Source organism: Lemur catta, chromosome X (genome assembly GCF_020740605.2).
Source record: "Lemur catta isolate mLemCat1 chromosome X, mLemCat1.pri, whole genome shotgun sequence".
NCBI lineage: Eukaryota > Metazoa > Chordata > Mammalia > Primates > Lemuridae > Lemur > Lemur catta.
The window spans coordinates 60,688,160-60,714,818 of NC_059155.1; the positions used below are offsets into that span (position 1 = coordinate 60,688,160).

The 26,659-nt window shown below is 40.6% G+C and overlaps 1 protein-coding gene across 2 annotated transcripts; it reads right to left on the reverse strand.

The window, feature by feature from the left end:
* Positions 1-5,026: 5,026 nt before the first annotated feature.
* Positions 5,027-24,679, reverse strand: LOC123628672 (zinc finger protein 674). 2 transcript variants are annotated; one of them, XM_045538557.1, is made up of 7 exons: positions 24,546-24,679; positions 23,772-23,882; positions 21,773-21,817; positions 17,403-17,529; positions 16,985-17,080; positions 9,436-9,479; positions 7,735-7,815 (listed from the first exon to the last, which is right to left on the reverse strand). In XM_045538557.1, exons 3-6 carry the CDS (start codon positions 21,785-21,787, stop codon positions 9,436-9,438), a joined length of 282 nt encoding a protein of 93 aa, XP_045394513.1. In that variant the 5' UTR covers positions 21,788-21,817; positions 23,772-23,882; positions 24,546-24,679; the 3' UTR covers positions 7,735-7,815. The 2 variants fall into 2 exon arrangements, with proteins under 2 accessions (XP_045394512.1, XP_045394513.1); XM_045538556.1 differs by lacking the exon at positions 9,436-9,479 and having other exon boundaries at positions 5,027-7,812.
* Between the last annotated feature and the right edge of the window lie 1,980 nt (positions 24,680-26,659).

Genomic DNA, 26,659 nt, shown 5'->3' on the forward strand with positions numbered 1-26,659 from the left:
AATATTTAAAATATAGAAAGAAAAACCAAAGCTATCAGTATAGAATTCAAAACCCAGAAAAAATATCATTCAAAAGTGAAGGCAAAAGATGATGTAATGGCAGGCACAGTGGCTCATGCCTGTAATCCTAGGACTCTGGAGGCTGTGATGGGAGGATTGCTTGAGCTCAGGAGTTTGAGACTATCCTGAGAAAAAAGTGAGACCCCCATCTCTACCAAAAAGAAAGGGGAAAAAACCCAGCTGGGCATTGCAGCGCATGCCTGCAGTTGCAGCTACCCAGGAGGCTGAGGCAGAAGGATCGCTTAGAGCACAGGAGTTGGAGGTTGCAGTGAGCTACCATGACGCCACTGCACTCTACCCAGGGTGACAGAGTGAGACTCTGTCTCAACAAAAACAAGGCAACTGAACACCCCTCCATAGCCTACCCCCTTAAAAAATTTTAAAAAAAATCAAAAAAATGGTGGAGCAAAGAACTCTAAAAGTCTACCCCTTTATAAAAGTAATGAAAAACTAGCAAAAAATGTTAAAATCAACTTTTTTTGGACTCTGAAAACTAAGAAAAACCCTGCAGCAACCCAGGGAATGCTTATTCAAGAAAAACTGAATCTCAGTAAGAACAGCAAGCTTTGTGGCATTTTAACTTACCTTGTCACATCCTCTGCTCCCCAACTCAACTATAGTTTAGAAAATAATAGCCCACATTCCTAGGACCAGTAAAACAAGGATCAAAATGGGCCTCATTTGCAAAGAATTGTTCTTAGTGGATCTGTACTTACTGGCTTCCTGGATGACCTGCTCAAAAATCTTTATCTTACCTATCTCAGAACTGGTCAAAGCCACTGCCCAGAGAATATTTGTTCAACATCTTTATAGGCATTAGATGACAGCTGAAGCAAATGATAGCCTAACAAAAACGCTTAGAGAGAAAGGTTTCAGAATGAAATACTTTGGAAATTAGGGGCTTTCAAAAGCTCTGAAGTATTTCTGGGAAACTAGAAGACCAGGGACATGCCCAGGGCAGTGTGCATGCTCAGGAAGGACCTGAGAAGACCCTAAGTTCTCACCTTTGACTGATCTTGAGGCTCTGCGCAAGCAAGAAGTGAAGGCTAAGGCAGAGATGTAAACTTCCGGGTTGTGTGTTGAAGGTGTGTCCCAACATATAGAGCCACTCTGCAAAGACTGGGAGATTTTTGGTTCCAGGTATTTAAGGAAATCTCCATCCAATCATTAGAAGACTGTTAAGCTAACAGAGAAGAGTTCAGTGACCACAGACGACAAAGAAAACGGACTTCACAAAATTAGTTCAGAAAGGTTATTAAAAACACAGCAGCAAAAACAAGCCCTCGGGAGAAGGGAGAATTTGGTTTCCAGAGTTTCCACATTATAATAGTGTAATACAAAATTGATTTAACATTCAGAACTCAATTTAAAGACATGAACAGAATAAAGAAAAAATATGATCATCTCAACTGCTACAGAAAAATCAGTTGGCAAAATTAATATACATTCCTGAAAGAATACAAAAACATCTTAGTAAACTAGGAACAGAAGGCAATTTCCCCAGTCTATTAAAAGCATCTGTAAAAAGCCACAGCTAACATCATATTAAATGGTGAAAGCTTAAACACTTTTTCTCAAGCTCATTAATTCTTTCCTGAACTGTATCAAGTCTGCTGATAAGCCTGGCATCCCTAGGAGTAAAACTGATGGGCAGCCAATAGGGAAGCTCTTTAATATTACAATCAGAAAAAGGCAGGAGTCTGAGGGCAATTGCCTCATTTAAAAATGAGGGTCCCTTGCTCAGTTCTCAGACATGAGCCAATCTTCAGATATGGAACCAATTGTCTGGAGAGTTGCCCATGCACCTCAGAGGGAGAACCCTACAACATTGCAGCAGACATATAATGCTTACCCTAATCCTTCCCCCAAAGAACCTATGGCCATTTATTTACATGACTGTACACTTGGGAAAGGGGAAAACTAAGAAATTTTTAGGACTATCAGACACAGCTTTCTGAGTTGACATCACTCAAAGCATAATCATGGTCCTCCTGTCAGAGTGGGGGTTTATTGGGTCCTGGTAATAAATCGAATCCTGGCTTAAATCAGACTCACAGTGTTCCATTGTGTCTGCAGGCCCAGTGGTCACATCCCCAATTTCCAAGTGTATAACTGGAATTCATATATTTGGCAATTGGATTAATCTCCACATTGGTTCCTTGGCCTGTTCAGTAAGAGCCTTCATAGTGGGGAAAACCAAATGGAAACCTCTGCCTTTTCCTCCTCCACCAACCAAGATGGTAAATTAAATACAATATTGTACCCTAGAGGATGACAGAGATTAGTGCCACCACTGAAGACCTAAAGGATGAAGGAGTGGGGATCCCTAACATATTTCTGTTTAATGCATCACTCTAGCCCCTGCAGAAACCATCTGGACTCTAGAGAATGACTGTAGACTACCATAAGCTCAACCACACAAAGTTTAACTTCACGAAAGAGAAGTACAGCACCTGGTAAGCCTCCTTGGGATCTGGAGGTAACATATTCCACACCTAGAAATGTTTCTCTGGCCCATATATTGGGAGACACAGAAGGCTGCCAGCTTTGAGTGGGGCCTAGAGCAGGAAAGTCTGCAGCAAGTTCAGGCTGTAGTGCACACAGCCTTATCACTTAGATCATATGATCTAGCTGACCCTGTGGTGTTGAAGGTATCAGTAGTGAGAAAACTGTGAGGACATTATTGTGATTTTGGAGCAAAGCCATGGAATCTGCAACAGAGATTTATACTACTTTTGAGAAACCATTCCTTACGTTAGGCCCCATAAACCTGATTTTTTTCATGCTGCTCCAGTCTATTTACTGAATAACCCACAAAGTTGCCAATTTTCAGTGTGGCCCAGTGCAAGAATATACTTTTACTAGGTCTGATCTGTCATGCACACTGTCTCTTGGCCCATATGATCTAGCATATAATAAATATATAAAGTGTCTGTGGAAGATAGAAATGATGTATGGAAAGCCTATGGAAACCCCTGTGTGAGTCACAATACAGTCTATTAGGATTTTGGAGCAAAGCAATATCTTCTGCAGATAGCTTATTTAGAGAAAGTTTCTAGCTTGCTATTGGCCCAGTCTCTTTGCTCTTACCCGGTCCTGCCCCTCAAAGTTAATAACTATTCAGAATTCGAATGCCAGAGAGAAGGAAAATTCCATAGATGAGATGGCACATTTGAGACCCTAGAACAACAAATAAGAAAAAAAAGTGCAATTAGAAACTCCAGGAGAACTTAAAACTAAGCAGAAAACTGAATAATTATTGGAAATAATTCACATTTCTGATGAATTTTATCAAAAATTTTCTTGACCACATTATTCAGTTATTTTGAAGACCATGAAGTGTAACTCCTGTATTGGAATTACCTGTGGGTCTTCTTCTACTGTCCACTTTTTTCTTCTGACTCTGCATATGCCTGGCAATTTTTGATTGAATACTACTGTGCATGAGAAATTGTAGAAGCTCTAGATGAGCTTTAGTTTCTGAAGACAATTATAGTAGGGGCAAATTCCCTTAATTTGGTTAGCTAGTGAGCTAATTCAAGGTGGGCTACCAATCTTTTAAATATCTGGTCTATATTTACTAATTCCTAGGTAAAGTCCTTCAGAGGTTCCAACTGAAAGCCTGTGGTATTTGCCAGGGCCCACCATCACTGGTGGGATCTGAACTCCCAATTTGATTTCCTTGGCACATAATTCTGCTGAAAGCTCTACACCTCCAAATCTGTGCTAAGCCATTTACCAATCAGTAGACTCCTTGTGGGGAAAAGTAACTCAGTGTATTGGACTTGCTTCTCTTCATTTCTCTTGTCTCTAGGATTTTGCCACTCAAGTCCTGTCTTAGCTCAGGGCTCCCTTAGGTACTAGAAGCCAGCTGCAGTTCCGTGCTTCTTCAACATGGCTGCTTACTTCATCAGGCCAAAAAGGACAGTCTCTTTTTAGTCTGCTAATATGGATAAATATATAATGTAACATAGTCATGGAGGTGACATCCCATCACCTTTGCCATAATCTATGGGCTAGAAGCAGTCTCAGTCTGCCCACAAGGGAGGGGATTATATAGGACATAAATCATTGAGGTTCACCTAGGGTGTCTTCTACAACTGCTAGGGAAGTTAGGGAGGAGAGGGAGTATGAGCATTCAGTAGCACTCAAAAACATCACAGTGAAAAAGCTTTTTTCCAAAAGTTGGTTTTGCCTTATTACTTGTGGTACATTTAACTATCCACATCTCTTACCTGTAAACTTTGTTAACTGATAACTTATGTCACAGAATTTGGCGGTTAGAGAGTAAAAAATTATGGAGATGCATTTATTTGTATCAGAAAAATCACATACAGATACTGAAATCAGGATACTAATTCTCAAGATGCAAAATATAGTTGACCCTTGAACAACACCAGGAGTAAGGCGTGCCAACCTCTGCCCCACACAGTTGAAAATCTGCATATAACTTTTGACTCCCCAGAAACTAAGCTACGAATCACCTACCGTTGACTGGAAGCCTTGCCAATAAAGAGTTAATTAACACATATTTTGCATATATATTATATACTGTATTATTACAATAAAGTAAGCTAGAGAAAAGAAAATGTTAAGAAAATCATAAGGAAGAGAAAATATATTTACTGTTCATTAAGTAGAAGTGAGTCATCATAAAGGTTTTCATTCTCATTGTATTTACATTGACTAGGCTGAGGAGAAGGAAGAGGAGAGGTTGATCTTGCTGTCTGGGGGTGGCAGAGGCAGAAGAATATTCACATATAAGTGGACCCCGACAGTTCAAACCCATGTTGTTCAAGGATCAACTGTACACAGTCAAAACCACAGGCCTACACAATCACATAGAAAACAAATAGGCAATAACATATGTGAAAATGGGGTCATTTTAAAGAAGAGAATGATGTCAAAGATTAAAGACAAATCTGAATGGGAAAATGGATGGGAAGACAGAATGATCAAACATGCACAAGATTAAACAATATATTTTATTGGTAGTTTCTAGAGACTACATTAAAAACATTTTTAAACATCGATAATCCTCACAACCAAATGTTAATTTACTTAATAACTTGGTGTTATTTCCTTCCTCGCTTTTTGCTCTATTTATCTACACACACCCACACACACAATGAAAATAGATATAATACAAATTTATACTTATACATATATGTGCATATGTTGCTCATCATACGATTTCCATATTTCTGTCATCCAGAATTCACTGGCATAATAGTGCATATCCTTCCTCTATGTTTTTACAACATAAAACACATGATATATTGTGTTATAATGTTTTCTCATTTAATGATTTACCATGAACATTTTTCCAAATCCTCAAATAAAGTCTTAATTGGTACATTTTATTTCACCTAATTGACATACCAATTTTTAATCAACCATCTATCATTGGGTATTAATTTTTTCACTAATTTAAATAATACTGCTGTTATAAAAGTTACTCTGAAAATTAAAAATCTCTACTGCCTCACCATAAAAGCATTACCCTTTCTTAAAAGACAGAGAATGTTAACTTCTAAGTGCTGTTCCTAGGGAGGTGTGTCAAACCTTTTCTGTAATGGGTTTACACTTCTGCACTGAATATATATTGATGAATAATATGTGTAAGGTCTCCTGTCTGAGATCCTTTGTTTCAGGGATTCTGATGACTCCTGCTCCCTCACCCTACTTAAGGAAGCATTTTTTCTATTTGTTTAAAAAAATAACCTGGGAATTTGTCCCACCTAGGATATTTTCTGCTTTATACTGTTCTTTAAAAAATGTAATACTCTACTCCACAGTGAACATATCTTAAATTTATAATTGAGTGCTGCTTTGCCACCTCTATACCTTTTCCACAAAATGTTTGGTAAAGAATATGGAACATGATTCCTCTAATAATTTCTAACATGGTTTTCTAAGCTCACTAAATTCTTAGTTTTTCTTCAGCATAAATACTGATAGGCAATGACACTTACATTCTTTCTAAAGGCTTTTTCATGTCAGTACACTCAATGTTGGCCATTTTTAATTCTTTGATATATAGTTCTTTGCTCCTTAGTAAATAAGTCTGGGTGAAAAATTGATCACATTTATTGAATGCCTCTGAAGTTATACTTTTGTGCTTTGTATTAAGTAAAATGAACAGTAACAATATATGAAGAGTTGACATTCCTGATATTTGAAGGTTACTCCTCAGGATGAATTATTTGATATATAATGAGGTATAACTACTAGTAAAATTATCCCAGTCTCAAGTATACTCATAGGTTTTATCTCCTATATGACTTCGCTGATGTTTAATGAGAGTTGACTTCCCACTAAAGGCTTTCCCACAGTCTCTGCATTCATAAGGTTTCTCTCCTGTATGAATTCTGTGATGTACAATGAGAGTTGATTTCACACTGAAGGCTTTCCCGCATTCATTACATTTGTAGGGCTTTTCTCCTGTATGAATTCTATGATGTTTAATGAGAGTTGACTTCCTACTGAAGGCTTTCCCGCAGTCACTGCATTTATAGGGTCTCTCACCTGTATGAATTCTCTGATGTTTAATCAGTGGTGACTTTTCACTGAAGGCTTTCCCACATTCATTGCATTTATAGGGTTTCTCTCCTGTATGAGTTCTCTGATGTACAATAAGGGTTGACTTCTCACCAAAGGCTTTCCCACATCTTCTGCATTCATAGGGCTTCTCTCCTGTATGAGTTCTATGATGGACAGAGAGGTGTGATTTTCCACTGAAAGTCTTCCCACATATGCTGCATTTATAAGGTTTCTCCCCCGTATGAATTCTCAGATGAACAGAGAGGTGTGACTTTCCCCTAAATCTTTTTCCACATTTACTGCATTCATAACCTTTCTCTTTTGTATGAGTTTTCTGATGTTTAATAGGGGTGGTAGGCTTCTCTTCAAAGGCTTTCCCATGTTCACTGTGCTCAGGTTTCTGACCCATATCAGTATTTTGATATATAAGGTTGGACTTAGCACATTTAATACCTTTATAAAATGCTTGTCTGTTGTGTGTTTTTTCATGTCTAATAAGGTGATATGAACTCTTAAAGGCTTTTGCACATTTGCCACATACAAATGGTTTCTCTCCCGTATGAGTTCGCTGATGCTTAATCAGAGTTGACTTCTGAATAAAGGTTTTCCCACATTCACTGCACTCAAAGGGCTTCTCCCCCGTATGAGTTCTTTGGTGTGCTATGAGGGTTGACTTCTGGCTGAAGGCTTTTGCACATTCACAGCATTCATAAGGCTTCTCTCCAGTGTGAGTTCGCTGATGGACAGCAAGGTTTGCTTTCTGGATAAACACTTTTCCACATTCAGTACATTCATAGAGTTTCTCCCCACTCTGAATTCTCTGACTTTTATCAAGGGCTCGCTTATGGTGTAGGGCTTTTCCTCGTTGATTAGGGTCAAAAATTTTCTCTGCAGGCTGAGCTTTATCAAGATTAGAACGGAGGCATAATTTCCAATATGCCTTACATCCATCTTCTTTCTTTCTTACATAACTTCTATTTTGACTAAGAAAGTTTAAATTATGTTTTGAACACCTTCCCCATGAGTAATATTTAGGGAGTCTTTGTCTTATAGAAACAAAGTCTGTGCTCAGAAAAATGATTTTTCTACATGTTCTACATTCTTGACCACTTTCACCTTTCAGTGTTTCCTTGTCTATGAATGCAGCTTGCCACAGAGGTTTGTCTTGGCTTTCCTTGTAGTGATCTATCTGCTTATCAACTTGCCAGACTTCTAGAAAAAAATGCAATGAGTCATCAAACTTATTATAAGCCTTTCTACTATAATGTTATGGGATAACATTAACCCCTAAATGCCTTGTAGTGAACTCCTATCAACATGACTTGAGCTGATATGGATGGATCCCCCCTCCAAATCCCACCCCCACCACCTCCCCCCCTGAGTGAAACTACAAATAAATTCTGGCTGAAGTTTAACAAAAATAATTTAATATGCAGCCAAGCTTAAAACCAAGAAAAAATTTATTATGTGACAAAAATGAAGAAGAAATTTGAAGTGAGGGGGCGAACAGAAACTGAAGCTCTGTGGCTTTGTAGTTGGGGGATTAAGGTGCTAATCATGAGTGTGGATTGACTTCCAGGCCACAGGGTACAAATGTATACAGAATTAGAACTGAGCTACCTGCTTAAAGCTGGGATTCACAAAGGACATCTCTGTTTGTAAAATAGGAACTAGAAAGATGTCACTCACTAGCACAAATGGTAAGAAGCATCAGGGGGTTACTTATAAGAAATCAGAACCATAGTCCTGTAGCACATACAGGAGTGTATTCCAAATGGACATTTGAAGTGTAATGCAAAACCCCCAAAGCTGAAAAATTCACCTAAAAATTGGTCCTGCATTAGTGAAACCAGTGGTCCCCAGCAGTGGCACTAAGTAGTTCTTCAGTGATGCTTTTATAGCTTAGGGCACACAGAATTTCCATGGAAAAGAACTCTCACTCAAAAGGAGTTCACAATGAAAAATTACAAACTTTAAAAGGAAATGAACCACAATGAGTTGAAAACTTATGTCCACAGGAAAGCCTGAGCATGGATGTTTAGAGTGGCTTTATTCATAATGGCCCCAAAGTGGAAGCAACCAAGATGTCCTTCAGTAGGTGAATGGATGAACAAACTGGTACATCCAGACAATGGAATATTATTCAGCAATAAAATGAAATGAGCTATCAAGCCATAGGCATGGAGGAAACTTAAAGTTATATTGTTATTTGAAAGAAGCCAGTCTGTAAAAGGCTACATACTGGATGATTCCAACTATATGACATTCTGGAAAAGGCAAAACTATAGAGTTATTAAAAAGATCATTGCTTGCCAGGAAGGTAGAGACAGGATGACAAAGGAAAGCACGGGTGAATTTTTAGGGCAGTGAAAGTATTCTGCATGATAGTAATGGTGGATTTTTATGCATTTGCCAAAGCCCATAGAACAGAACAACACAAAGCGTGAACCTTAGTGTAAAATGTGGACTTTAGTTAATAATAATTTATCAATGTTCACTCATCAATTGTAAGCAATGTACCACACTAATGCAAGATGTTACCATTAGGGGAAACTGGGGAGGAGGGTAGAGAGGGGTATAAGGAAACTCTCTGTACTAGTTGGTCTATTTTTCTGTAAATCTAAAAGTATACTAAAAATAAAGCCTATTTATTAAAAAAATAAAGGGATGGAGATAAACCATGAAAACCTAACTAAAAGAAAGCTGGAGTAATTATAATTTCAGACAATGACTTCAGAACAAGAAAGATTTTCTCAGACAAAGAGGGACATTACAAAATGATAAAACAGTTAATTCTCTGAGAAGAAATAACAATCCTAAAAGTGTATGTACCTAATAACAGCACTTCAAAATACATGAGGCAAAAATGGATACATCTGAAAGAGAAACAGACAAATCCACAATTATTGTTGGAGACTTCAACACTCTTTCTCTCAATAATTGATAGAACAAGTAGACAGAAAACCAGAAAGGATACAGATAATCTGAACAGCACCATCAACCAACTTCACCTAATTGAAATGCATAGAACACTGCATCCAAAACAGCAGAATATATGTTCTTTTCAAGTGCATATGAAACATTCACCAGGATAGACCATATTCTGGGTCTTAAACTGTAATAAATTTATAAGAAATCATATTATGTGTAATAACATTATTAAGCCAAAAATCAGTAAGAGAAAGATACTTGGAAAACGCCAAATATTTGGAAATTTAAAGATATACTTACTTCTAAATAAGTCTTAAGGGAAATTTAAAAATATTTTTAATTAAATGAAAATGCAACATGTCAAAATTTGTGGGACACAAAGCAGCATTTGGAGGGATATTTACAGCACTGAATGCATATACTAGAAATGAAGAAAGATCAAGCAAAAGAACAGGAATAAAAATTAGAGCAGAAATCAGTGAAGTTGACAACAGGGATGTTCTTCAGTGGGTGAATGGTTTAACAAACTGTGGTATATCCATGTGGTCAAATACTACTTAGTGACAAAAAGAAAGAAACAATTGGTACACACAACAGGATAAATCTCGAGAGAATTATGCCAAGTGAAAAGAACAAATCCCATAAGGTATCATAATGTTTTCCCCCATTGATACAATATTCTTGAAATGAGAAAATTATAGAAATAGAGAAAAAATTAGTAGTTTCCAGGGTTTAAGGAAGGGGTAGGGGTGGGAGGGAATGGGTATGGCTATAAAATGGCAATATGAGGGATTCTTGTGGTAATGGGAATGTTCTATATCTTGACTTTGTCAATGTCAATATGCTTGTGATTTGCAGTATAGTTTTGCAAGACGTCACCACTGGGGGAAACTGCGTAAAGGGTACATGGTATCTCTCTGTATTATTTCTTGTAAGTGCATGGGAATCTTCAATTATTTCAAAGTAGACTGTTTAAAAAACAGTGAAATATTCAAAAGAGAAGAATGGTGAAGCAGAACAACAACAATAAAATAAGGTGGGGGAGTACAAACAGAAAAGGAAATAATAAAATGGTAGACCTAAATCCAATAATATCAATAATTATATAAAATGCAACAGTCTAAAAGAGAAAAAACCGTCACATCAATTAATCCATAAAAATCATTTGCAACAATCATTCATGATAAAAACTCTCAGAAAACCAGGATTAGAAGGAAACATCCTCAATCATTACCAGGCCATCTATGAAAAAACCTACAAGTAAAATTATACCTAATGGTGAGAGAGTGAATGCTTATGTCCTAAGATCAGGATCAAGGCAAGTATGTTGCCTTCCCTACTCCTAGTCAACATTATACTGAAGACCCTAGACATTAAGTACAATAAGGCAAGAAAAAGAAGTAAAAGCATTCAGATTGGAAATAAAGAAAAAATTGCCCTTATTCACAATTATGTGATTGTTTACATAGAAAATGCCAAACTATCTAAAAGAACTACTGGCACTAATATGTGAATTTAGAAAGGTCCCAGGATACAAATATAGAAATATAGAAAAATATAGAAAAATCAATTACACTTCTATAAACTAGAAGCAACCCACAGGAAAATGAAATGCAAAACAACTATGTGATACATACATACACCCACATCCCATTTATATTACCTTATAAGAATATAAAACACAGGGTTAAATTAAACAAAATATGGGTAAGATCTGTCCCTTCAAAACTACAAAACATTACTGAAATAAAATTTAAAAGACCTAAATAAATGGAGACATAAACCATATTTATGAATTATGGTTTTAGCATATCGATGATGCACAGATTCAATGCAATCTCAAACCAAATCCCCTGAAAGCTTTTTCATAGAAATTGACTAGCTAATTCTATAATTTATAAGAAAATACCAAGGACCTAGAATAACCAAAACATTACGAAAAAGAAAAAAGTTGGAAAACTCACACTACCTGATTTAAGCATTTAATATAATATAATGCTATAATAATTAAGACAGTGTGGTACAGGTTGAATATCACTTATCCAAAATGCTTGGAAACAGAAGTATTTCAGATTTCAGAGTTTTTTGGATTTTGGAATATTTGAATTATATACTTCTGGTTCAGCATCTATAATCCAAAAATCTGAAATCTGAAATGCTCCAATGAGCATTTCCTCTGTACATCATGTTGGTGCTCAAAAAGGTTTGGATTTTGGAGCATTTCAGATTTTGGATTTCTGGATTAGGGATACTCAATCTGTACTGGTGTATAGACTGACATATATGTTTTCAAATAACTTTCCAAAAGGATGCCATGGTAAATTAATTTTAAAAGAACAGTGTTTTAAAAAATGTTACTGGAACAACTGGAAAGGAATATGCAAAAAATAATATATAAAAACTAAAATAAGGCCAGGTACAGTGGCTCATGCCTGTAGTCCCAGCTACTCGGAAGGCTGAGGCAGGAGGATCGCCTGAGCACAGAAGTTTGAGGTTGCAGTGATGCCACTGCACTCTATTCTGGTTGACAGAGCAAGGCTCTGTCTCAGAAAAAATAAAAAGAACTAAAATTATAAATGTCCTAGAAGAAAACATTTGAAAAAAATATCTTTGTTATCCTGAGTTAGAGAGAGATTCACTAAATAGGACACAAAAAGCGTGAGCCATAAAAGAACAACTTGATAAATTGGACTTTATCAAAAATAAGAACATCTATTCTTCAAAAGACACTGTTAAGAACAAAACGACCCACAGCCTGGGAGTAAATACTTGGAAAACACATAGCTGGTAAGGACTTATATCTAGAATATATAAAGAACTCTCATAATAACAAACAAAAATGGCAAAAGATTATAATTATACACTTCACCACAGAAGATACACAGATGGCAAATAAGCACATGAAAACATGCTCGACATCATTAATCATCATGCACGTTTAAATCACAATCAGATCTGTCTACACACCTACTAGGAAGGTGTGTTGTTGGTAGGGAAACATAATGGTATAGACACAACAGAAAACAGTTTGACAACGCATTATAAAGAAGTTAAATGTACGCTTACCATATGACCAAGCGATCCCACTCCATACATTTACCCAAGAGATATGAAAACATAGGTCCATACAAATACCTGTATAAGAATGCTTACCAGCTTCATTCATATTAACCAAAAACCAGGAACAATTCAAATATGCGTTAACTGGTCCATTGATAAACAAACTGGAACACTACTCAGCTATAAAAAGGAACAAACTGCTGATATATGCCATAACATGGATGAACCTAAAAAGCATGAAGTGAAAGAAGCCAGACGCATAAGGCTACATACTATATGACTCAAGTATATGGTGTTATAGAAAGAACCAAACTAGAAGGAAAAGAGATCAAGCCTGAGATGGGGAGAGATTTAATTATAAAAGGAAACAAGAGGTTTTTTTGGGGGGATGAAAATGTCCAATACCTTGATTGTGGTGGTGGTTACATAACTATGTATTTGTCAAAACTATAGAACTGTATATCTAAGAAAGGTGAATTTCATGACATGTGCATTATACCTTAATAAATCTTATTTGAAAAAAAGGAATCCAGTCACATCAGTATAAATAATGACCACACACTGAAAATATATACAGGAAATTATGTTACAACATTACCACATACAGGCCGAAGATCACATGGTGCCATTAATGTATTTCCTTTTATTAAAATACCTCATAAGCACTAATGATAAACAAAACACTAACAAATATTAAGCTCTAATTAATGATATGCCTGTGGAGGCATTTATGGGTGAAGCATACCAATCTCTGCAACTTTGAAAGGCACTGCAAAAAAACAAAACAAAACAAAACAAAATGGTGAATTGATAGGACAGAAGAGTTGGCATACAGACAGGTAATAGATAAATGAAACATAGCAAAATCTTCACTGTCGAATTTAGGTGGAGATATTATATAGGTGTTCAACCTATGATTCTTTTACTTGCTCTGTATGAAAAATTTCATATTAAAATGTTAGTGGAAAATGCTACATAAAGAACAGCAAAGTAAACGCAAACTAAGTAGGAAAAAGGAAATAAAAGTAAAAGGAGAAATCAACAAAACAGAATAGAAATGATAGAGAAAATTAACGAAGTTAAAATTTCTGTCTGTGAAAAGATCAACAAACTTTAAATAAACATCAGAGTTTACACTACTACATGGGGTTGGACAGTTTTTATTACTACAATGAGGATACTCTTGAGACTAACATTTCCTAGATTTTTATTATCTCAGAATGACCAGAAAACTTATGGGACATGCTGGAGATTTCATCCAGGGGATGGGGAAAAATACATTCCCCAAAATAGATTTAAAGATGGAGGCATGGGGAAGAAATTCAAGTTACATTCTGATCCCAACCCTGGGAGTCTGGAGAGTTGTCCAGGAGTGAGTCCACATAATCCTGTCTTCCCATCCCATCCTGCTCCCGTGCTCTTGGATGACGGCCTTGCTATGTCTCCCATTTCCCTGGAATCCCTCTCAGCAGATATTTTAAGTGGTGGATCTTAACTAGACGTGAGTATCAGAACACTCTAAAGTGTTACTCACAATACATATAAACAGGCCCATCCCAGGCTTTCTGAAACTCATGGGGATTACTCATGACTGTTCTGACAAACTCACAGGTAACTATGCGATACATTTCTGGTTAACTACTATATTAAAAACAACTTCTGTGTGTATAATAACAATAAAAAGAGTGATAACATTTGTTAAGAGCTTCCTTTATGCCAGAAACCCTTTTAGGTGCCTTTTTTTTTGTTTGTTTGTTTTTTGAGACAGGGTCTCACTCTAGAGTGCAATGGCGTCATCATAGCTCACTGCAACCTCAAACTTCTAGGCTCAAGCAGTCCTCTTGCCTCAGCCTCCTGAGTAGCTGGGACTACAGGCACATGCCACCACACTGAGCTAATTTCTGTATTTGTTGTGGAGACAGGGTCTCGCTATGTTGCTCAGGCTGGTCTCCAACTCCTGGCCTCAAGTGATCCTCCCGCCTTGGCCTCCCAAACTGCTAAGATTACAGGCATGGGCCACTGCACCCAGCCCTTTTTAGGTACTTTACATGCACTGACTCATTAACTTCTGACAATCATTAAGTTCTATCATTAGTCTCATTCTACAATAGGCAAAGAAAGGCTAAGCAGTATGTGCATAGTGATAGCTAGTAAGGGAAATGGCCAGAATTTGAACCCAGGCTATGTGGCTCCTAACCTCCTTCCTCTGCCCAGATCCAAAACAATCAATGGAATATTTATTGAATGTCATCTACTGGTCCCATGTTGGGATAAGTTAGAACAAGACACAGGTTCTGGTATCTAGGGGTTTGTGTTCTAGTGAGAGAAATAAGCCACTGGTAGTTAGCTAGATTTTCAAAAAGTTACTGTATCGAACAGAAGTTTGGCTATGTTATTTCAAGTTATTAATGTAACCAATAAAGGAATTAAAAATAAGAATTTAGCAAACATTGTGAAGTACTGAGGAGCAGAAAGCCAAAGAGTGAGCTAAATCCTTATTTCCATAGAGGGGAGATAAAACTGAAAACTCAAGAAATGGAGGTGTAAAGGTATTCTCTAGACCTATGGAGGTGCTTGCCAGAAGAATTAAAAACAGAAATCTTTCAAAGAGGTTGCTCTTGGGAGGTGTGGCTGCAAATGCATATAGGATTTCTTTTTATCCTATACCATTCTGTACTCTTAGACTGAACATGTGAACGTCTATATTTTAATGTAATTCAGGGCTTTTTTTTTTTTTTTGACACAGAGTCTCACTCTGTTGCCCCAGGTAGAGTGCAGTGGTGTCAGCCTAGCTCACTGCATCCTCAAACTCCTGGGCTCGAGCAATCCTCCGGTCTCAGCCTCCCAGAAGGCTAGGATTACAGGTATGAGCCACCGCGCCTGGCCAATGCACTTTTAATTATAAGGGAATTGTGACTCAGGAGGGGGACTGTGCCTGAGTTTGTTTTTCCTCCCTTCCAGGATGCCACTGAAATGAGAAAAAGATATACAATCATTATAATTCCAGGAATCACTAAAAGTAAGAAAGCATGATATTCAGCACACCAGAAATCCTGATGAATCTCTACCAGGCAGTGGGTATGGAATTACACTGAGCAATAAGGAGGATATTACAGCCCAAAACCGTCCTGGGAGAAGCTACAGAGTGGTGGGAGCTCCATCCACTAGCACAGGAGGGTCTAAGAAAGTGGGCGTGTTTGTTGTGTAGGAGCAGGCTCTGGGGAGTCACCTGTAGGTCCATGGGGCCTGCATCTGACTACAGCTGATGCTGTGAACTAATCTCTGAAAAGAAGTGCTTCTCAAGCTTTACTGTGCCAATGGGCTCCCTGGAGAGCTTGCTGAAATAAACATTCTGATTCAGAAAATCTGGGGTTGGCCCTCAGCTCCTGCATTTCTATTTAGAGCCTGAGTAATGCCCAAGCTACTGGTCCAGGGACCACACTATGAATAGTAACAGTGTTCTTAACAGACTTCTCTGAGATGGGCCCACGGAAGGGGAACTATGAATGGAAGAGAAAGAGGAGACCAATACAATGTGAAGAGATTCTGGATCCCCATAAGCAGCCCAGACTGAAAAACAGACCAAAAAAAGGAGCTCTACCCAGGACTGAAATACAGTTCACTGAAATATTCCTCCCTGGGAGTAAAGTCCCCTCAAGTTTATTTATTTTCTGAATAAAGAGATAATACAAAAAACACGAGTTTAGTTGGAGCGAAGTATTGATACGAGGAGGAATTCGAAAACAGGCAGTGTATCAAGTCAGATTTCTAAGAGTCTGAGAAGACATAAGAAGAGGAAAGAGAAAATGGTGTGGTTTACAGTGTTCACCACAAAGTGAGGGCAGACGAGAACATGGTGGGTACCTGGCCAGGTAGAGTTAAAGGTCACTAGCAAAGCTTTGTCGTCTGTACCGACTCCAACAAACCAGGTAGGATAATTTCCCTGAAGTTAAAAAAAAAAAAGACTCCAAATTTCAGACTGAAAGGGCCCACAGTATGCCCAATAAAGAGGAAACACCAACACTTACCTCTATTCTGGTGAAAATGCAAAAGCCCAAGAGGGGGAAGAAAAAGTCCTAAAAGCTTCCAGAAAGGAGGGAGGAAAGAAATGAGAAGGGGCTTGGCACTTCTTGCTAGCAAGCCAGGAGGCTGGAAGGTAGAAATGGGATCTAAGAACAAGAGTGGCCACACTGTCTGAATGCCAAGCAAAGTGCATGGTGACTGGAAAACGCTGCCAGGGAGAGGCCTCATTTGGATGTGAGAACAGCACATGGCATCAGACCCCAGGCACATCCACAAGTCTGGGGGCTCTGAGAAGGGCTCCTGGGCGCCTCCCAGAGGCCAAGCTCTCACTGGCCAAGCTGGTTCCCCTTTCCCTGGCCTGACTCACCTGGACAGCTCTGCATTGGGGTCCCTCCGTCCGCCACCCAGGACTCTTCTCCGGGTCCCAACCCGAAGATCACATCTGGTTTGGCAACTAGATACCCTGTTCAGGGGAAATGACATAGAACTTTGTTATGAATGCTGAAGGCATTCCAGAACCGAGGCCCTTCCCTGCAGGCTGAAGATGGCATGGTCTTGGTGACTGCCCCATGCACAGTTAGCTATTTGCCCCTCAGTACAGAACATTCACGTAGCAGGCCAAGACACTAACATCCTGTCCAGCACCCAAATGGGACCGTTAATACTTGACAGTGGGCCTTAAGCCCAAACTCACTGAGGGTTTCCAATGTCCCTGAGCTTGCAGCGGCAGCTCAGAAAGACACTACTGGGTGCATTCTACATCCCACTGTGGAGTAGTCCCTCACCCACAGACACCAAGTGGCTGTAGTTCTCAAGCATGACATCCCTGTAGAGGTTCTTCTGAGCAGAGTCCAGTTGCTGCCACTCCTCCAGGGTGAAGTCCACAAACACGTCCTTGAAGGTCAATGATTCCTGTAACAGCACATTCCTCTTTAGCACAAAGGGATCCGCCTGGGGGACTGGGACAGGACACCTCACGCACATGGAGGGTTTACTCTGTGCCTATTCTAAGTCCTTTACGCGTGCTGAAGATTTCAATCCTCACCACCACCCTAGGAGAAACTCGACAGGTGAGGAACGTGAGGCGCACACAGTCTCTACTAACCAGCCCAGGTCACACAGCTAGGAGTGAGGGATTTAAATCCACACGGTCTAGCTTTGGCACCCATATCTGCCTTTCTCTGTGCAATTGTTCTTATGCTATTCACTTGTCACAATTTGGCAGAGTATACCACATAGAGTATTTATACAACTAAAGTTACTTGAAACTTTATAGGAGAAACAGATAAGCTATTAGAAATATCTTACCCTGGAAATTCATTCATTCAACACGTATTTATTGAATAGAGACCAAGCTGGTAAGTCCTGTGGATATAAAGAGTAATTTAAAAAAAAAAAGCCCCTCTTGAACTGAAGGAGCTTCGGTTTGGTGGAGGAAGAAAAACAACACTTACAGACTCATAGATGAAAGGGAGGGAGGGAAGGAGCCTGCCTTACAGGGGCAATGACAGATGACAGATGTAGGACAGGGTCCAGAGAGGAGGAAGTCAATTCTGCTTGGGGCTGACAGAGTGGGCTTCTCAGGGGATATAGAGCTAGAATAAACCATTCTAAACATAGCTCATTAATCATGACAAGCGGTTCTAACCTTAGCTCATCAATCATGAGACAGGAACAGAAAACCAGAAGGTCTGTGGCTTGGGCAGCTGACTGAGGCAAAAAGGGAAATTTTGGTGTTTTCTTTGTCACCAACAAACAAGAACTCACTTCTAGAAGTGCCCTAATTTCTATCAAAGACCAATAAACCAGCTGGGTGCAGTGGCCCACGCCTGTAATCCTAGCACTTCTGGGAGGCTGAGGTGGAGCATCACCTGAGGGCAGAAGTTCAAGACCAGCCTGGGCTGGGCGAGGTGGCTCACGCCTGTAATCCCAGCATTATGGGAGGCCAAGGCGGGAGGATCACTTGAGCTCAGGAGTTCAGGACCAGACAAAGCAAGAGCAAGACCCCGTCTCTACTAAAATAAGAAAAAATTAGCTGGGCATGGTGGCGCTGGCTTGTAGTTCCAGCTACTCGGGAGGCTGAGGCAGGAGGATCGCTTGAGCCCAGGAGTTTGAGGTTGCAGTGAGCTATGATGACGCCACTGCATTCCAGCCTGGCCATCAGAGTGAAACTCTGTCTTAAAAAAAAGGGCCAATAAGCCACCTGATCATGCTCTGAACCCCATCCTGTTATGTTTACACTTGGTGGTCTTAAATTCAAAGAGACATTTTGCATCCACAAGGCCCAAATTTAGGAGACAGAAAAATCAGTGTGCCATAGGGTGGTGACAGGCCGATTTCTCCAGCATGAGGGCTTCTCAGAGGAGCCCAACCCCTCCACACACCCCTCCCAATGATAGCTGAGGTGCTAGTGACCATGACCACACTGGTGAGTACAGGGTCCACCTGGCTAAGAAGCCCTAAACTGTCAATGCACATGCCTCTGACCTAGAATTATCACCTCTAGAAAGTTATCTTACAGATGAGATATATTCAGATGCATACAAACAGGAATGTATGTGGATATTCACGGCTATGTTATTTATAGCATCAAGAATGACTGTACTGTTCCTCCTATGTGAAGGGAGGCAGTGATGACCCCGTGAATGTAAGACACATGCTTTGAATGGCTTTTCTATTAATGGGGCACTCCATAGTCTCCAACTGTCCCCCTTTGACCAACAGCACGTTTCTGAAAAAGTTCACAGGGATAAGGGGTACATTTTATAGATATGGAAACGTAAGATTCGCCTCTGTTGAAAGCTAATTAGCACATAAAGATGGTGAACCTTTAGCTTGGGCCTTAATTGCATTCTACTCTAATCAAAGGACTCCTTCTAAACCATATTTATAGCTTTAGGCTGGGCACAGTGGCTCACGCCTGTAATCCTAGCACTCTGGGAGGCTAAGGCTGGCGGATCGCTTGAAGTCAGGAGTTCGAGACCACTCTGAGCAAGAGTGAGACCCCCTCTCTACTAAAAATAGAAACAAATTACCTGGCCAACTAAAAATATATAGAGAAAAAAAATTAGCCGGGCATGGTGGCGCATGCCTGTAGTCCCAGCTACTCGGGAGGTCACTGAGGCAGTAGGATCGTTTAAGCCCAGGAGTTTGAGGTTGCTGTGAGCTAGGCTGACGCCACAGCACTCACTCTAGCCCAGGCAACAGAGCGAGACTCTCTCTCAAAAAAAAAAAAAAAAAAAAAAAACCATATTTATAGTTTTATAACCTACACACAGTCTATGCATAGATGCATATTTTACCCCCACTGGCTAGAGATTTATTTGCTGTAAATTCTGTATAGATTTGTTTTTCATTTCTTTACTTATCCTGATTTGGGATTTTTTTGGATGGATTCATGCTACCTTAGCAAGTATGAATATAATCCTCTGTAGCGTAAGCTACCCCTTCCCTGCTATAACTTTGTGGCCTGTGCTGTCACGGGACATAGGACGGCAGGATCACTATTGCATTCCCATAGGACTCATGCACCTCCCGAATGGTTTGTTTTTCTTGGGGATTTTGGAGTTTCCCTTGTTTGTTTGTTTGCTTCTTTTCCAGAGTGTGGAAAGTCTACAGTGCAGAAAGGCTTTAACCTGCCAGTTGATTTAAAATACTTTCCCCTGTGCAGGGCCATTTGCATTCTGCCAAGGTGCATTATATTCTGTACTGTGTACAATAAAGAAGTTTGCTTTTTATTTAAAAAAAAAGACTAGAAATATCCTAAAAGTACATTCCTGGCAGAAAGGTAAATAAATAATGGTATTTCCAGCCAGTGGAATATCGAGCAGCCATTATTGTAAATGAGGTACCCATACAGTTTTCAAAATTGAGTGATTTTTGTTTCCCAAGGAACATTTGACAATGTTAGCAGAAATTTTTCATTGTCATGACAAGGGAGGTGGGGTGGAGGTATTGGCATCTAGAGCGTAGAGGCCAGCAATGTTGTTTAACATTCTCCAAGGCACAGGGCAGCTGTCGACAACAAAGAATTATTGGCCCAAAATGTCAGTAGTGATGAGGTTAAGAAAACTTGGGGTAGACCAATATGTGGTGAAATGGAATGATCATTAACTTATGAAAAGGACCAGAATGTGCACTAATTTGTTCACAAGAAAAAAAAAAGAAAGAAGGAAAAAAGATTCATATATCTAGACAGATATGTATACATGATATCTGGAAGAATGTATAAAAAACTGAAGGAGGAGAAGACTTGGGCATGAAGTGAGAGGGAGAATTATTTTTCTCCTTTTGTTGAACAAAGTTTTGTTTGGCTGGGCACAGTGGCTCACCCCAGTAATCCTAGCACTTTGGGAGGCCTAGACAGAGCATTGCTTGAAGCCAGCAGTTCAAGACCAGCCTGGGCAACACAGTGAAACCCCCTCTTTACAAAAATTTTTTAAAAAAATTAGCTGGGTGTGGTGGTGTGCACCTGTAGTCCCAGCTACTCCTGAGGCCAAGGCACGAGGATCGCTTGAGCCCAGGAGTGTGAGGTTACAGCAAGCTATGAGGAGGCCACTGTACTCCAGTCTGGGTGACTGGAAAGCTTTTGTTTGAATTTTTTAGTATGTGTGAAAATTACTTTAAAAAATGTTCAATTCAATTTATTAATGCTCTATTCAGAATATGGTTTTAGAATTTTGGCATCTATATTCTTAAGTAAAACTGGTCTATAATTTTCTTTTTTGCAGTATCTTCATCAAATTTAATGTTAGGTGGATTCATAAAAGGAACTGGATTCCTCTTTGTCTTTCCTTAGTCTAGAAACCTGAAATGTACAAATTACCTGGTCTTTACAATTTTGTGATAGTAATTAGCATAGACTTAGAGAAGGCAAATTTAAGGAAATTTATGTGTAAGAAAAAGAAGAAAAAATGAGGTACAGGTCCCAAAAGGATAAGTAGAGAACTGTCTTTCTTTTCTCCTTTGTTCTCGTTCTCTCTCTCTCTCTCTCACTCTCTGAGGGAAAGGATTAAAGAAACCTGCAGCAGATGACAGGTTGAAGAGAAAACAGAGGAAATTGACAGATTTTTTTCAAGGTTACAACATAGATTCCTAAAAGCTGCCTCTGCCTCCAGTTCATTGGGAAAAAAATAGAAGTAAATTAGGAACTCACCTGGGACATAGCCATCCTGTTCTTCTCTGTACAAGGGACAGAGATCTACAAAAGCAGAATTAGGAGGGTTGAGATCAGTGAGTACAGACATAAGACCATAATTATCAGCATGATAATAATCACCATTGCACCCTGGGTTGAATGATCTGGAAACATGGCCTGGTAGCTCCAGCCTCTTCCCATAGGATTCTGCTAAGATCATGTGCATTTTGCACATGAAATTTTGTTTCCCTTACAAGAAAGATGTATGACTTATCACTAAAGGCATCTACTTCAGAAATCATTAACAACTTGATACCTTCTTTATCTCCAGAATTCTAGTCTTAGAAATTTATCATAATAAAACAAATAAATGTGCACAAAGCTGCAAGGATATTAACTGTAGTCATCCCCATCATTCAAAATTTAGAATCATTGAAATAAAAAAAGTCAAAATTTGGAACCAACTAAACGTCCAACAAAAAGAACTTATTTAAAAAATATGATACAAAAAAAACAGGCATCCTGCACAGGGTTTAAAAATGTTATAGAGGTAGGCAAGGTGGCAAGCACTTGTAGTCCCAGCTACTTAGGAGGCTAAGGTGGGAGGATCACTTGAGCCCAGAAGTCCACGAATAGCCCAGGTAACACAGTAAGACTCTGTCTCTTAAAATAAAAATGCTATGGAATTTTGTTTTCAGTTCTTAAGATACTTAAAAGTAGGTTACAAAAAAATACAGTGTGATCTCATGTTTGTTAGGCAATATGATTACATATGAAGTCTTGACAAGCATTTATTCAAAAGTTGACATTGGTCACTATTGATGCTGATTTCAATTTCCTTCCCTTGTTTATTTCCATTTTTTGACAGTGAATATTAATTATAAGTGAAATATAAATTAAAAATGATTAAAAATCACCTATTATCACACAGAACCCTACAGATGAAAAGACCCTCAGCAAAGTGTGTATAAGAAGGATCTCTTGATGTAGTTTGGTGGGAGGAGACACACCAGGGCTCAGAGGGCTAGAGGGAGGGAGGGGTGGAGGGCAGGTGGGTAACAGTACAGCATTCCTCAGTTCTGTGTGAAGCTGAAAGCCACTGTGACTGCCCTCCTCCATCCTCCATGCATCACTGGCTGTTGCACTACCTTGTTCCTGCCCATCACTTTCTCCTTTCCCACAATTTGCATTTTGATTGCCATGCTCTCTCTTATTTGGCAGTTTTTCAGAACGTTTCAGCAAGGAGCTTCTGGGCAGAGTAACCATCACATGCTGCAGCAATCACTGCGACAGCATCAGGACAACAGAGTTCAGATCTGTGTAGCTTAACAAGTCATGTTCTCAGGCCCAGCTTCATTAAGCATCAAAATGAGGCAGCAAAACTGGATGAGAGCATACCTGTAGACTACTCTGAAATTCTATAAACTAAAAATATGTTTTCTGCACCTTGGTCAGGAGGGAGATTCAGCATTTCCCCTTGAGCAGGTGCAAGGTTGATGCCATGGCACTGACTCAAATCCAACAATAGCCAGTGACAAGAGAAGGAGCACTAAGTTGCATAAGTGGGTGTGTTAGCAGTGGATGAAGACCTCTGTGGGTGGTCATGATCCTTCCCAGCCTCATCCTGCCTACAGCAGGGGACTGGCCCCAAGGGGGACATCCATGCCTTGATCTACCTGTGACTTTCATCTCTCTCTCCTCCAACAGGGATCCAACTGCCCACTGTCACATGGTCCTTGATGACACCTGGAAGTTGAGCCAGCATTGCCCTCTCTCAGCTGACCATGAAAGACAAAGGCCACTGCAGGTCCAGCTCTCCTGTCCACTGTCCTGTGAGCCTCTTCCCTCTGCCCTGAGGATGTGGGTCTGGGCTCTGTGCTGAGGGTTCTCCTCCAACTTGCCTCAGAGCACCTCTCTTGTTCCCAAGGAGACAGGACCAAGAAATTCAGACACAAACACACGTCAGCTGGGACCTCACTGCAGCACCAGATGTCTGCCTGTGACCCGGGGAACTCACCTCTTCCTGGGGCCTTAGAATGGGTCTTCTCAGACTAAGTGAGGAAGCCTGGGCGCAGATAAGCTGGAGTCTGCAGTTGGCGAGCAGTGGTCTCGGTTACACACTCTGACCCTGGACACACAATGACCACAGGAGAGTCCATTAGCAACCCCTTTGCTACCTTCCATGGAGTGAAGTTCGGCAAAACCCAAAGGTTTTCACTCAACAGAAGGGGGTACAATGCCTCATTCTACTTTAAGAGTTAACATTCATACAGAGTTCAATCTCTGTCTTACAACTGATAGCCTGCTGTGCCACTTTAATTCATTTAAGAAATGCGTGCCTTCTATGTCCTTCTTCTCCGTGTTACAGATGTATCTGATAAAATCTCAGAGTTCCCCGCTCCTGTGGAGCTTATATTCTAGCAGGGAAGACAGACGAGAAACAATAACATGATAAATATAGGAAAAGATAAAAGGATCCCTCGGGTTTGCTATCTACGGGATTTCGGACACGCTGCCGAGCCACGCTGTGCTGTTTTCTCTTTCAAATGAATATAATCACAGTACCACCTCACACGGCTCCTGAAAGACTAATGTGAAACACTTGCAACGGAGCTTGGCATTAATTACGCACTCAGGAAACAGTCCCTGAATGACTCAATCGATTCCGAACCGCGCCCCCAACGCTCACGCCCACGGCCCGTGTCACTCAACCTCCACAAGGGCGCTCACCCACAACCCTGCCAACAACCCCAGCCCATCAAACCCATCACCATCTCCGCCTCCGCCTTACTTCACCGCCAAGAGCCCGTCAGGGGCGGATGACAACCGCCAGCATAAGCTACAAGTGGACCTCCTGGGTCAGCCGCGCACTTACTTCCGCTTCCCGTCACCCCCGGGGAACGCGAGGTCGCGGCACTGCGCACGCGCATGGGAGGATGGGGGGGCGCCGCCGCCGCCGCCGCCGCCGATGGCCAACATGGCGCCTTTCAGGGAGTGTGGTTCTGACAGTGCTCGCGCAGAGGCAAGAGGGAGCGACAAGAGCGTGCGACTATTTCCTCCGGCGGGTCGTACGAAAGTCTCCGGGAGGCGTCCCTGGGTGGCGAGAGGCCAGCGGGCTTGGCGCTGACTTTCCAGCGGCCCAGGGGACAGAGGCCAATGCCCCCTCTCCCACTTCGTTTTCCTGCGCTCCTGGCAGTTCGCATCCCTCCATTCCCAAAGCCACACTTTCCTCTGCCTTCTGCTCCTGGGAGTAGGAAAAGAGGGAGTCGGGCCTCTTCTGTCATTAGCGGCACTAGGGCGCGGCCATCTAGGGGCCAGAACGGGTAATACAGAGTGGGGACCTGGGCCTGGCTCCTTACGGGAAGTAGCCTGGAGGAGGGGCTTTGGAGCTGGGCTGCAGGGCCACCAATCTCTCCGAATGGGGGAAGAAACCCTCATTGTACTTTTTTAAAATTTAAATTTAAATTTCAGAATATTATGGGGGTACAAACATTTTGGTTACATATAATGCCTTTGCCTCGCCCAAGCCAGAGCTACAAGTGTGCCCTTCCCCCATACAGTGTGCTCCGCACCCATTAGTTGTGAGTTTAACCACCTCTGCCACTCCCTCCCACCTGACCGGCACCTGACGAATATTACTTCCAAGTGAGCACCTTGGGTTGATCACTTAGTACCAATTTGATGGCCAGTATATGTGGTGCTTGTTTTTCCATTCTTGTGGTGCTTCACTTTGTAGAATGCTCTCCAGCTGTGCTGAGGATAATTTAAGAGGTGCTAGTTCACCATTGTTTTTTGTAGTTGAGTAGTAATCCATGGTATATGTATACCACATTTTATTTATCCACTGATGTATTGATGGGCACTTGGGTTGTTTCCACATCTTTGCAATTGTGATTTGTGCTGCCATAAACATTCAAGTGCAGATGTCTTTATTATAGAATGTCTTTTTTTCCTTTGGGTAGATGCCTAGTAGTGGGATTGCTGGATCAAATGGTATTTCTATGTTTAGTTCTTTGAGATATCTCCAAATTACTTTTCCACAGGAGTTGTACTAATTTTCAGTGCCACCAGCACTCTAAGAGTGTTCCCATCTCTCCACATCCACGCCAGCATTTGTTGTTTTGGGACTTTTTGATAAAGGCCATTCTCACTGGAGTTAGGTGATATCTCATTGTAGTTTTGATTTGCATTTCCCTGATGATTAGAGATGTTGAACACTTTTTTATGGGTTTGCTGGCCATTATTCTGTTTTCTTTTGAAAAGTTTCAATTCCTGTCCTTTGCCCACTTGTTGATGGAGTTGTTTGATTTTTTTTCTTAATGTTCTTAAGTTCTATATAGATTCTTGTTATCAGCCCTTTATTGGATGTGTAGCATACAAATATTTTCTCCCATTTTGTAGGTTGCCCATTCGCTCTAATAATAGCTTCCTTGGCTGTGCAAAAGCTTTTTAATTTGATCGCCCAGTGGTTTCGGGCAACACCCCTCCCCCAGCCCAGGGACTTTCTGGCCTGACTCAGCAGACCCCGCCCTCGGTCAGGCAGAGCCAGGAAAGCCGCTTTCTCTGCCTGGCAGGCGTGAATCTAACAAATGCAGGAGCTCCAGTTCCTGGGATCCTAGACCCCCTGGGAAAATCTGGGTTTTGCTTTTTGGGAAACGTATTGTAAAATAGTGGAGAGCCGGTCTCTCAGAGAATGCCAGCCAGTGGCAATATGGCCTGCTAAAAAGGCCTGTGGTGGCCTGGAGGAAAGCTTTCTGTTTCCTGTCAGGGTCTTAAGGAGAGAGGCCAAGTGTGTTCTCTGTGCTTGCTGTTCCTGCCTGGTCACCAAGCAGACCTCCTTGGGTCAGGATGGCAGGGTCTCAGCCCAGGTACACAGCAATTCTTTGTGCGCTGGAGCCAGCTAGT